The 14,154-nt window shown below is 45.9% G+C and overlaps 1 protein-coding gene across 1 annotated transcript; it reads right to left on the bottom strand.

The window, feature by feature from the left end:
- Nucleotides 1–6,182: 6,182 nt before the first annotated feature.
- Nucleotides 6,183–13,760, bottom strand: LOC4329754 (exocyst complex component EXO70A1). Its single transcript, XM_015767723.3, has 3 exons — nucleotides 13,472–13,760; nucleotides 10,752–11,528; nucleotides 6,183–7,756 (listed from the first exon to the last, which is right to left on the bottom strand). The coding sequence occupies exons 1-3, from the start codon at nucleotides 13,657–13,659 to the stop codon at nucleotides 6,619–6,621; spliced, it is 2,103 nt and encodes a 700-aa protein (XP_015623209.1). The 5' UTR covers nucleotides 13,660–13,760; the 3' UTR covers nucleotides 6,183–6,618.
- Nucleotides 13,761–14,154: the final 394 nt, after the last annotated feature.

Raw genomic sequence — 14,154 nt, 5'->3', positions numbered from 1 at the left:
CAAGGTAAAGACCATATTAATCAGTGCCGTCACAATACTCTTCCCTTTTGCCAACCTCTTTGCCTCATTGACTGCAACATCATCGGCTACATGAACCTGATTCTTAACACGCCACTCCTGCCTTGGCTTTGCTTTCCTTAGCCGATGATTAATCTCTTGTTCAACCTCCTGAAGGCGTTCTCTGTTCCTCAATCTTTGAACCCTTCTCTTCTGATTCTTTGTGAAAATACCAGAAGGACACCATTGATTCTTCCTGACCACACTGTCTTCTTGGCCATGATCTTCATTCACAGGACCCAATCTTTGATGAACAGAAACTCTTGTCTGCCTCAGCCGATTACCCCTATTATATGATCGGCTTGAGCTCTCGACAATATCACTGCACCTAGGGCAGTTTTCGGTAGATGGCAACCTCATACCTTCATTCCAGCAGAATCTAAAGAACTCACAACCCCAATGAGGATCAAAACCATCATCGTATTCTTCATAATGCTTCTCCTGCTGCTTGTCATACTTCCTCTGATATTTGTTGATAATCTTAGCCGAATTCACCTGAAAACCCCTTGCGCGGGCCCTATCGGTTGTTTGGCCAGCTGTATGCACCATATTAACAGGAAAAGGATTATCATCGACCTTCATCAGCTTTTTGGAATCATCAAACCTAATCTTGCCCCCCTCAATGGCCACCTGAATCTGCTGTCTAAAAACCTTGCAATCATTAGTAGAATGAGACCCAGAATTATGCCATTTGCAATACCTCTTTTTGCCTAACTCCTCAGCCGATGGGATTGTATGACCAGCAGGAAGTTGAATTTGCTTCTCTCGAAGTAGCAGATCGAAGATCTTGTTAGCTTTAGTAATATCAAAATCATACTTCTCCTCTTTTCCAGAACTTTTCACCCATTAGCATGGTATGACTTTTTTACTCCTTACCTATTCGGCTGCAGCTATTTCAGGATCATCCTCATCATCATCCGATCCATATATGTATGGACAAACATGATTAACTCTCTTAGAGCTCTTCCTAACTTCCGCAGACCTATGCTCATGCAGGGTTACTTTCTGTATCAGATGTGACAAGCTATCAAAGTCTTCAGACGAGAACTTCTCCCTAATCGGAGCAATCATACCCTGAAAGGCCAAATCGGCTAACTGGGCATCAGTTAAACTCAAGCTGAAGCATTTGTTCCTCATCTCCCTGAATCTCTGAATATACTCGTGCACAGGTTCATCATGCCGCTGCTTAATCGCTGTCAAGTCAGATAATTTCATTTCATGAACCCCACTGTAGAAATAGCTGTGGAATTGCTTCTCCAAATCGGCCCAACTGTTGATCGAACCATATGGCAAGGAGGAAAACCAAGTAAAAGCCGATCCAGACAGAGATAACCGGAATAACCTAACTTTCAGAGCGTCTACCGCCGATGCATGACCTGTTGCTGGATTGGTTGTGCTGGTTGCATGACCTGTTGCTGGATTGGTTGCACAACCTGCTGAATTTGGGGTGTCTGCTGAATCGGCTGTTGCTGAATCGGCCGCTGCTGTATTAGATCAACTGCATGTTGAGGCGGCAAAAACATAGCAGCAACCTGATCTTAGGTTGGCCGATTCGCAACCTGCCCACTATGCTGTGGATGCTCTCTCATTAACAGCCGAGGGTTCATTGGCTGGCCTAGCGCCATAGCTGATGTAGCAGGTACGGGAGTTGCTGCCGGTGCCATCGGCTGAGTTGTGGGTGTAACGGAGGGAACTGCCTGAGTAGATGACTGAACGTCGGTAATCAAAGAACGATAATTTGGAAAACACCTCCTTGCAAATAGACCGGGTATTGACTAACACCCCAGACTGATTGATCAAAGCATGATGTACAACGTAATCAACCCGATCTTGGAAGTTATTGAAAAAGTCTTCTGCCACATCACTATTAAGATTTCCTCCCTGCAGCCCCTGAGCACCGTCACCTTGAACTCCATGCACCCCGTCACCTTGTCCTCCATGGACCCCTTGAGAATTGTCTCCTTGATTTCCTAGAGAGCCACCGGTAGCACCTTTGATACTCGGCTGAGCCGAGCCGTCTGGAGCTTGTTTCCCATCTCCATCCTTAGAAGAACTGGTCGCAGGATCATCAGCAACAACTTTTATTTTGTACTTCTAAACAAGTGTCCCCTTGCTGGTCTGCATGAATGAGTTCAAGAACTGATCCCGTGCTTGCTGCAACATTGCTTCAAACTCTTTCTTCTGCTCAGGTGTGAATTTTTCTGGATTAACCGGCACGACGTTTCCTTCATTGACATCAGTCAATCCCAACTTCAGCATCTTTTCCTTAACAGAGCCTGGGCTAGATGGTGGTGGTGGTTTTTCGGCCATGAGGGAGGATTGTTGGCTGATTTCTTAGTGGTCCCACCAGGCGTGCCAAAAGCGTGTTGATAGAAAACACGAGGCCTGGGAGATCTGCTTAACTCTAGTGTAGGTCCAAAGCTCGCCTTCGGGTGTGCTAGCGTGCCAGTTGATTTGATCCTGTAACCAACAAGAAGTAGAAGCAAAGAAATCGCGGTTAAATCTATAAATGATAGCCGATCGGCTAGGTGCCGATGACATATCATTTATCTTTGAGTCGATGTCATACATACATCGATCGGCAGCCATTAATAAATAAGAAGGGACTAAATCTACTCGATCGACTGCAGATATTAACAATATATAATCTTTATATTGATATATACTTAAATCAAGTGATTGGGATAGATCGGTCGCTATGCCGAGACAGTATAAATCACTTAGATCGAAATATATATTAATAATGAGACTATATACGTTCATAGCATAGCCGATCAGATAGATCTAGCATGTATCGGCTAATACTTCGATACCACCTTATATTAAGATATTAAAGCAAGTAGAATATACTAAACAACAGCCTAATATACTTAAATGCAGCAAGATCTTAACGTAAAGGGCAGATTTAACATGTCAATCAAGCATATAGGATAAAAAGTAGTTAAATCATGTAAGATCGGCTGAAACTCCCATGCTACCCTAATCAGCAACCTAGAAGCAGGCTAGAGATTGAGATTCTAATCATGACTCATAAGATCAAACTTAACTGATGCAGCTATAAGTATGAAAAGAAGGACAATATCTAGACAATCAAGCCGTTGGATGTGTCATAGAGTGGTAGATATCCTATAAAATCTAAGTCAACATCGGTATTTAACTTAATCGGCTGCCTTCTATTGACGGATGTTTAGCCGATTGTAGGTTAGATATCAATATTGCCAGGGATTATGTAGGATATATGATAACTCAACGAATTACATAAACAAGATTAGAGTGTCATAAAGATGGAAGCACTAATCCCGAGAATGCAAGCCATCATAACAAGTTTTACCTCCTGTTGAAGATCGAAACCGATGCAGCTCAACCCGAAAGTAAGAACTCGTCGAAATAAGACTAAAGCAAAAAAAAGGGTGGCGATGCGCCGAGATTGTATTGAACGTGTGTTCTTTTTTGTTACATAGGGCTCGGCGTCTATTTATACCCCGAGAATTACAAGATATGTCCATACCGGACACGACTATTATCTGTAACAAACTCTAAGATACCATAAGTCTTTGCGGCGGACTTTTGCCCTAAGCATATCTCTAAGGAAATTACGTAAAACATCCTAATTAATAGATACAATTGCCTTCTCAGGACTCTATCCATGTGCGGCAATCATCTTGAAGCATATCGACTCAACCCGATGTTGTACACCAAGTCGTTTTGTCGGAATCGGCTGTATCACCTAACCCAGTCTGATTTAGATTTAGCCGATTCTGGTCTTAGCCGATCTGGACTCCAACCGATTCTTACTCTGTTCCCGCAACAATCCTTATCTCCGACTCCGCTTCGATCCCATCCTCACCTCCGATGCTGATATTACCAAATTCGGTTGTTAACACTTGGTCACATCAGCAGAATAAAACCGAACCAAAAAGTCCAAGACCGAGACCTAGAAATTCGGTCTCAACTAACGAAAGAACAAAATTTATTCGGTTAATTTGGTTAGTGGCTTTGATTAAGCGAATTGACCGATATAACTGAATTGTGATTTGTGATGTACTGCATGTTATATGAAGTTGAGAACTGAGTATATGATTCTCGTGATTTATTCTTGCTAGTTGATCCTAACTTGTGATATATTGTTTGGTTTTTTATGTTGCCTATTATCTTGTATTTTTGTGGTATATAACTATCAAATGTTGTCTAAAAATAGGTTAAGTGCTCCCAAAATTTATCATTGTAAAATTTATCTCCTGAAATTGACACAGTTAGGTCAGGACAGATACCGAGAACCGAATTCGTTGGTCGTGACACAATTTTGCGTTTTTATTTAGTCTGCACTTTTCAATCAATGACTGAACTGACCGAAGGACGAAAGACCGACATGACTTTTTCAGTTTAACCGAATGCCCACCCATAGCAAGCTTAGCGTGCGCGGTTGGCTCAGCCCACACTTGTCCATAAACATGATGGGCCAACATGACTATTGGAGCATTAGGCCGATCGCGTGGAAATTTCACGATGGGAATTTTTAGAATGTGGATTGAGTGAGTCTGTTGATCCATGATTCAACGGGATCGATCCATTATGAGTCCATTATATTAATCGTTAATCCATAGATATCCAAATGGATAAGCTATATTAGTAGTAGACCAAGAAACTCCTATAACATCAGTGTAAAACTCGGGCTCAAAAATTTTTTAAACTCATGTTCACACTATAAAAACTTGTCAAATTCATTCAAATTTTGTTGGAATGATTTATTGCACAAAGAAGCAACTTCGTGTAAATTTTGTGCCATTTATACATGTGGGGCCCACAATGCACGACTAATAGAATAAGAAATTTCCATTATATGTGTGAAACTTGGACCCAAAAATTTTAAACTCATGTTCACGTTATAAAAACTTGTTAAATTCACTTGAATTTTGTAGGAATGTATACAGAGAAGCAACTTTGTATATTTAGACATGCGAGACCCACGATGCATTACTGAGACCAAAAATTATAGTTACATAAGTGTACCACTTGGACCCAAAAATTTTAAACTCATGTTCACACTACGAAAATTTGTTAAATTCAATTGAAATTTGTAGGATAATTTATTATATAGAAAAGCAACTTTGTATAAATTTTCGAGACCTTCATACATGTGAAGTTATTTTGGGTTGAACCCTAGAACTTAGGTTCTAATGGTTTGATTCGTTTGATCCACTTATCTTTTAAGCAATTCTAAAGGTCAGCTGGAGCAAATCTACGGATAGATTTAGGCCCTATTTAGTTCCCAAAACAAAAATTTTCACGCTATCATATCGAATGTTTGGACGCATGCATGGAGTATTAAATGTAGGGGAAAAAATCAATTACACGGATTGTGTGTAAATTGCGAGACGAATCTTTTAAGCCTAATTGCGCTATGATTTGACAATGTGATGCTACAGTAAATATTTGCTAATGACAGATTAATTAGGCTTAATAAATTCGTCTCGCAGTTTCCTAGCGGAATCTATAATTTATTTTGTTATTTTACTACGTTTGATACTTTAAATATGTGTCCGTATATTCGATGTGACAACTAAACCCAAAAATTTTTCCCAGCTAAACAAAGCCTTAGGGGAGAAATGGATTGACCCTGACTATTTCCATCTTGACGTGGAATGATATTTGTCACAGGTAGTTATGCGCGTTCACGAGAGATCCAGAAGGTCCCAGTTTCCCGCACTAGAAAAACTATCGCTGCGGCACCATTCTCCACGCGTCATTAAACTATATGGCAATTTGGACCAATCGGCTGACGGCAAAACCGCCAGCTTTAGGGTCATACGGGATCTTCATTTTTTAAAAAGAGTGTCAAATGAGTAAGTTAAGGGAATATGATCTAACATTAAGAATGAGGTCAAACGTGCAATTGTCCTAAAAGACACCAACACCAAAAAAAAACTATGACCGCTCGATCAATGGTTTTTCTTATTTTGGGGCTATTCACTTTGATGCCATTTCAAACCATACCATTTTTTTGGATAAAGTTGTGAAAAATATACATATGTTTGGTTTCTTACCAAACTTTGGTAAATATACCAGAAATTTGGCAACTGCACAGTAATGACCAAAATTGGGTAGCATGTATGTTGGCAACAAAGTGAACACATCCAAAATAGCTATCTTGCTAAAATAACTATCTTGCTAAAATAGCTATCTTACTAAGCTTTGTACAAGGTTTATTTTGGCATCAAAATGAACAACCCCTTTATTTCAAACTATAAACAATTAAATTGACTCCATAATTAAAGACACTTATATTTGTTCTGTACCTCCATACAACTTGAAATTCAAAATTAAATAGAACTAAAGGATCCAGCCTAAGTAAGAAGCCATATTGACATCACAGACAACGGTGGACCAGATAACACAGGTAGCAACGAACATCTGATTGCTGAGCCAAGCAGTGAAAAGGAAAGCTGAATTTTAGATTGCGCAAGCAAACTCGTCGATATTGTTGATCACTGAAATCTGCTTCATCCACGATATCGGACAAATGTGTATTACTGTATTATGTGATCTTTATGCCTTCAGGCTTCAGCCCTCAAACATTTCTAGAAGTTGTGACTCCAGCTGCTCCACACTGTACCTCGCTGACATTTGTTTCTTCTCTGATTGGTTTCCCATCTGCATTTGATAAACTGGGATAAGTTTCTGGATGATTGCCTCACGCAACTTCAGGCGGACATTAGGATTAGTCACCTTCCAAGTCTTTTGTACACTGTAGATCCTCTCGAAAGAAGAATTAAACTTGTCAAACAATTGATGTGGCCACAAAATTATCGCGACTTGAGTTCGCTTTTCGAACGATGAAATAACTGGATCCCAAGAAGCTTCTATATAAGCTGTGATTAATTGATCAAGCTGGTCCTCGCGTTGAACAAGACAACTTTCTCCAAGAATGAGTCCCGAATCTATACATCTCTTTACTTGCTCAATCATGAAATGAAGATTGTTCAGAAGGAATACCTGTTTCTGCCCTTGAAGTACCAAACTTCTAGAGTTCATCTCCAACATAGACTCCAAAGACGAGACCAATCCCATAACTAGTTCACCAAATGCATTTGGCTTACTATCCAACATTTGATAGATTGTGCTCTTCTTTTCAAATAGCACCCGCATATATTCTGTGATATGCCGAGTAATATGATGAACACCAATATCAACCATGACCAGTCGTTGAGATTTTATCAAGTTGTTTAGCTCCATGAACAACTGGAGCACCGTAGATGATGATCGATCGATTAGACCACGAAACTCTGCAAGAACGATCTGCTCAGTTCGCCCCGAGAACAATGCCAAGAGTTCTGGCATGGCGTAATTCAGTGCTCTGTACATCATGACTAAATTCAGTATCATCTGTGTAGTATGTTTTGTTGATTCACGGGCAGCACAGCTTTGCGTGGAGGGATCGTCTTGTGAGTTTTGCTGCCAACTGCACATTGAACTACCACAAGCAACCAATTTTTTTATGGATTGCGTTGCAATCACCATAAAGTAGTCATGCTTGAATGAATTGAATGCGCCGAAGTTTTGTTTGTGTAACTGCCGTCGCATCTCAGTAAGAACATTGAGAGTGATTCTCATCGCCCGTACCCATGCGTTCACTAAGATTTCCACCGAGTCCTTCATATGACTCCCCAAAATATTTTCTATGTCAAGAATTTCAAAATATCTGCTTGGTATTGGAGTATTGGACATGTATAAAAATGAAAAAAAAAAGTCTGGTCATTAGTAGACGCCGAGAAACTTTCATCTCTGATAAACCAACTAAAATTAAAGCTGCAAATTAAGTGCACAAGTGAGAAATTAAGGGATGCTAGCCAGGCCATGTGCAGTTCTATTATATAGACATATATAAAGTTCAAGGAGATATCCGCATTATTGCAAATAATCCAATCCTCCAAACCTTCATATTTGAATAAATATCAAGTCTACTTTCCAAGAATACAAACGATATGATATGAAGCTTTGTACATGAAGTTATGGCAATTTGAATGCATCTTCAGACAAACTGACTCAAATAATATTAGTAGCCTACTCCCTCTGGTTCCATAACCGGAGGGAGTAAATGAACAGTCCTAACCAAAAATTTTCCATGCAAGGAGTTTTTTTTTTACTGAAATTTTCCATGCAAGGAGTTGAAGCATAATTTGAAAAAAATCCATAATTAGCCCAACATAAGGCCATAATCTATGTGGATGTGCTGCATAATGCATAAATATTCAGGTAACATGATTCATCAACAAGAGTCCAAGTTAATTTATTTGTTGTTAGAGTAATAATATTTAGGTAACAAGATTCATCAAGCGCATCAGTGTCGGTTTATGCGACGAATCGACAATAATATATTCTTGGGACAAACTGATTGTGATACTCAATAGTTCATCGGCTGAATTGACAGTTTTGTATACGTGCACTACATATATTGGACCTATGGCTTGATTTTCTGGGTATCGAGATGGACCGGACCGCCAGGACCATTTCAATGAACAAAGGAAAGAGGCCCCCGCATCGTCCTCCCTCACGGGTGACACGGGAGGCGGACACCGCCGCCGCCGTCCTCCGCTCCCCCTCCTACCTCTGCCGCCTCGCCGCCGCCCGAGCGGCCGCCGGCAAAGCCACGCAGCCACAAGGACGGCGGCGGCGGGGCTTCGTCTCTCCCTCCCGTCGGCGGTGGGGGCACCGACGTGGCCTGGGGCGCGAAGACGGCGGCGCCGGCCTGCCCGGCCGGCTGGCGAGGTGAAGAAGGCGGCAGGGTGGAGGAGGTGGCAGCAGGGTGAAGGAGGTGGCAGCGGGGTGAAGGAGGCGGCGGGGTGGCAGAGGATGCAGTGGCGGCGAGGGCGTTGGAGGCAAAGTTGGCGGCGGGGTAGAGGCCGCGACGGCGGGCTCGCCGGCGTGCGGCGACGCCGGATCTGGATCCCCTAGCGCCGGATCCGGCGCTCCCCCACCTGGATCTGGTCTCCCCTACGCTCCCCGCGCGGCGGAGGCGTCCGGCGACGGGGAAGGAGGAGCGGCCGGCTTCAGTGGCGACGGCGTAGGCGGCGCCCGGTGGTGCGGCGGCGGGCGAGGCCGACTACGCAGCCGACGGAGACGCGCAGAACCCGTTCGACGGCGGCGGCTTCGGCTGGCGCAGCACTGGCGGAGCGGCTCGGCCAGCGACGGCACAACCCGGCACGGCACGGTGGCAGCGGTGCGTGGCCGGCAGAGGCTGGCATGGTGGCGGCGGTGCACGGCAGGCGGAGGCCGGCACAGTGGCGCTGGTGGCGGCGGGGTTTGCTGGCTACTTGTGGCGGAGGGCGACGGCGCAGCGGCTTCTTTAGCGATGGCGGCGGTTTGCGGAGACGGCGGTTGGTGTCGGCGGCTGGTGACAGCGGCAGCGGTGACGGCGGCCGGCTTGCGGCGGTCGTGTCTGTGAGGTGGTGGCGAGGTCGCCGGATGCGGCAGCGGCTGGCGACGTCGTGCAGACGATCGCCGGCGACAGCTAGTGGAGGCGGGGAAGGAGTCGGGTGCGAGGTGTGGATGGCGACGGGCGTTCGGCAGCAGCGGCTGCGGTGGTGGTGACCGTGTCTGCGGTCACCGGAGGCATGATGGCTTCGGTTGGCTAGCCGAGGGCGTGGCAGACGGCTACTTCTGGCTGGCGCGGCATTGTTTGGAGGAGGGGTCGGAGACCGGCTTGGCACAGAGAGGCGCAGCCGATGGAAGCGGAGGCCGGCTCGGCGCGAGAGGTGCGGGCGGCGGAGAGGGAGGCCGGCGTGGCGCAAGAGGCGCGGCCGATGGAGGGAGGCCGGACTGGCGCGAGAGGCGCGTCTGGTGGACGAGGCCGGCTTGGCGCGAGAGGCGCGGCCGGCGGTGAAGGAGGCGACCTCGGTGTGAGGGAGAGCTACCGGTGGGTGTGGCGCGGTCTTCGGCACACGAAGGCTGGCCGACGGGGGGCGCCGGTGCTGGGGTCCCACATGTCGGCAGAGCTTGAATGGTGGTGGAGCATCGGGGCACCAGCCGTGGATTCGCAAGAGGGTGGTTGCCGGGCGAAAGCCCAGTCTTGGCTCCTATGAGCCCCGACGGACGGTGGCGGCGGTCTTTCCGTCGCTTCTCTTCTTGAAGACGTCGTTTTGGCATCCCCTAGGGGGCGATCTCGTCTGGGTTCTTTGTTGGTCTAGCGGCGGTCGGTCACGCTTAGTGGCGGCCGGTCTGGTGCTTGCCCTCTCCTGGGCTTGTGTGTTAGCGCTGTCGATGTGTGGGTGGTGGTATATTTTTTTCCTTTTTCCTGGTTATGACCCTCCAGGGTTGTAATCTTGTAATTTTTTTCTGCTCTATCAATAGAACTTCGCACCGTCTCGTGCGAGTCGTTCAAAAAAAAATTTCAATGACCAAACGGTCCAACTAGCATTCTGGACTATGACTTATCTTTGTTGCCCGAAGAAGTGATCACTTCAGTTCACGTATTGAACCGGCAGTGGTAATCCGAATGACGGTTAGAGTATGTATGATACACTACTTTTTTAACACAGCAGGTCTTTGTTGGTTCAAAGACCGGCAGTGATGCAGGTTATGAACCATCAATGATAGCCTTCTCTGCACTAGTGTCAACCCAATATCCCGGTTGTGCTACTGTTAAGAAATATCACTAAAGTGATTATTTTGACGGATGTATACAGTAAATGTGTTACCTTGCAAGTTCGGAGTAGTGTCGATCGAAAGCTCCTCGGAGGAGTTGCTGATATCCGCCCTCAGTGATGATGCTTGCAATGTCATCTAAGACAGAAACGGATTGGATGTTAATAAAACCAGTGCATGCCAATCTTTTGTCTGGTCCATCTTCAAGAGATGCTTGATTATTATCACTGCTACCGTTGGTGCTACCACTGCAGGTGAAGGAACTAGAGGAGCTCGACGACACCGTTGCTGAGATTGACTCATTAAAGGTAGATCTGACGGAGGACTCCCAGATGGGTCCTGGCAAGTAGCCCAGACGCCTTAGTGGACTAACCCTCCAGACTTTGAGGTAGCAAAACTCCGTGATAATGGAAGAGATGGTGGTGCCGTGGAGTGATCTTGCACGGTCACGGAGATGTCCAGTTTCGGTTAGGACAGGGTGCTCCAAGTTCAGTATTCGTGTAAGGTTCTTGGCGGCGACGAGGTATTTGTCCACCTTGTCTGGGTTACCAGAGGTGTCCATCTCTTGGCATCTTGGAATGACAATAGATTTCTCTATGTCATCAAGATTTAAGTCTAGCTTAACCTCCATATTGTGCTTCAATTCCAGCCAAGACACCGGTGGAGGGCATATGGAGGCGAAATGAACGTTCCCGTGGACGCGGTCTTCCTGGTCCTCGTACCGTTGCCTCCTGCGAGCTTGATGACTTCTTTTGATCCGGGCACTAATCTTTCGGTCATTTTCTGTCCTCTGTCTTGGTATCTCTGATTCCTTTGTATCCACCTCCATCCTTCATGTACGTACGCCGCAGTGTGCAGTTCATTTCAAGTGAGGAAAAAAATAGGTATATGGTTAGAAAACTGTATCGATATACGGCAGCGTTTGAAAATTTAACTTAAGCTATTTAAACCCACAATTTTTTTAAGAAAAACAAAACAGCTTCAAATTCATCTTCCTTTTTTGGATCTTGCTATTAGGGACAGAATTTGTAGAGAGGCTGGGGTATGGCTGCGTGGAGGCGGCAGAGAGGCCGGCTCCCGAGTCACCGATGGCGACTACGTGGAGGTGGCAGCGCGGAGGGCCGGAGTGGGCTGCATCGGCAGCTATGGATGGCCATCGCGACGGCATTGGGAGGTTGATGCGGGCAACGGCAAGTAGACGGCTCGGTCGACAGCGCAGGAGGCCAATGCGGCGACGACATGGCCAGGCCAACGCGGCGGTGGTTGGGAGGCTGGTGACGGCGGAGTGTGCCTCATTGCATGCCGAGGCTGACTAGGGGGGTGGGGGGTGGGTGGGGGCGTTGGTACAGCAGTGGCCGCGTGCCGACGGAGGTTGGCCGGTGGTGGAGGTTTGGAACTATGTCCACGGATCGGCAGGGGGTGGGCAACAGGTGTAAAAACTAGCTCGGTCTAGCCGAGCCGGCAGCGGTGGCGTCTTTGGACGTCGTTTTCCCTACTGTGGGCGCTGTCAAGCCGCCCCTCTCCATCGGGTGGATTTCCGGTGAAAGCCTTGTCTTGGTCCTTCGTGACATCGATGGATGACGGCGCTAGTGTTCATCGTCTCTTCTCTTCCTGGAGACATCGTCTTGGAGACCCCGCCAAAATCTCTCTCAGGCAGTTTGTGTGTGCTCGCTCTAGACATTTGTCCACTTGTGGTGACGCCCTAGTCTATGCATGTTGACCATGTTGGTGGGCCTTGTCGGGAAGAGTGGTTCCATCTTCTCTCTCACTCTCTCCTCTCCAATCCCATGGGCATGGATAGAGTCGAGTGTGATGCTCGATGTTAGGTTTGGTTTTGGGCGATTTGGCGGTAGCTCCTTTGTTGGTCTAGCGGCGGTTGGTCCAGTGCTAATCTTTTTCTGGGTTATGTAAAGGCGCTATCGGTGAGTGGTGTGTGGTGGTTGTGGTTTTTTTCTTTCCTGACTAGTGCCTTTTAGATACTAATCTTGTAATTTTTTTCTGGCTCTATTCAATAAAGTACTATCTGGTGTTGGTCCTTAAAATGAAAACAATATGCAGAGAGGATAATGATTTTTTTTTCTTGGAGAGAGGATAACGAATTTGAAGGTACCACTTCTGAATATTGATACTCCCTCCATCCTAAAATAAGTGTAGTTTTGCAATATTCATGGCCAACATTTGATCGTTCGTCTTATTTGATTTTTTAAAAGATTGGTATTTTTATTGTTATTAGATGATAAAACATGAATAGTACGTTATGTGTGACTATTTTTTTATTTTTTTCATAAATTTTTTAAATAAGACGAATGGTCAAATGTTGGACATGGATACCCACGGCTGTACTTATTTTGGGATGGATGTAGTACTGTTTACCACTTAGTACTTTGAATCCATGACTGTTTTGGGAAAAAAATTAAATAGTCTCCTTGCTTAAGAGCAGGTATAATAGCAGACTATTAGCCCGCTATAAACATATTTTAATGAGATAAACGATAAGAGAGAAGAGCAGCGGGCTACAGATCTTTGTAGCACGGACTCCAAAACGCAAGGTGTGTATGACAGGTTTAACCAGATATTAATAGTATAGTAAGCAACTATTATATAAATTGGCTATAGATGAAATGGAGCTAGTAGTGGGCTATACTATTAAACTTGCTCTAATAATTTGAAGAGTTGAAGACGTTGGTTCAACTCCCCCCTAATTAAGCATACGAAGACTCTAGTTGCAACTCTATAATGGTAGCAGGTAAAATTTACAAAGGGGAATACGTACCTATCGTGCAGCGGGCGATTGGGGGAAGAGGAAGAAGAACCATGCGTGAAGGACGAAGGAGTAGTTTCGTAAAACAGGCAGCCGCCGTGAGCGCGATCCGAACCTCCGTCCCCGAGCCACCTTTTGCGGCTGGGAAGAAGCATGTCCGCCGGGGTATCCACCGGCTTCTTCCCTCGGTCCCCTCCCATCGTCGTCGCGATGAGAGGGAAGGCGGCCTCGGTGATCCACCGCGCGAGATCAACAGATCGCTTCAACGCGGCGCCGCGCAAACGAGCCAACAGGTAGACATAGTCCTGATCAGTAAACCACCCCCAAAGTTTGATTGGTCGCTCGTTGAGCTAATTGCCAACCTCAACGTCATGCATGTCTGCCATTGGTCGCCTATCGAGAGTTGTCAACCGTACAGGCCTCACAAGTCTTTGTTGCTTGCAACTTTGACAGTAGAATTCTTCACTCTCGGAGTCACGGTCGACACCAGTGGCATCGACGATATATATCTTACTTTTCACAAACAGACAAACCAGCCTCAGGCCTCAGCGTAGCGTAACAATGGGCCCGTACAGGCGTCAGGCTAAACAATGGAGTGTTCAGTTCGTGCAAGTAAACAAGACGAATATTAGCTACAGGCGGGAACACCCGGCGGGACTTCGCCGCGGCGACCAGCAGGCGTCCCTGTGCCGTGG

Source organism: Oryza sativa, chromosome 2 (genome assembly GCF_034140825.1).
Source record: "Oryza sativa Japonica Group chromosome 2, ASM3414082v1".
Taxonomy (NCBI): domain Eukaryota; kingdom Viridiplantae; phylum Streptophyta; class Magnoliopsida; order Poales; family Poaceae; genus Oryza; species Oryza sativa.
Note: the sequence above shows the minus strand (reverse complement) of the source record. Positions and strands in the feature narration are given on the sequence as shown.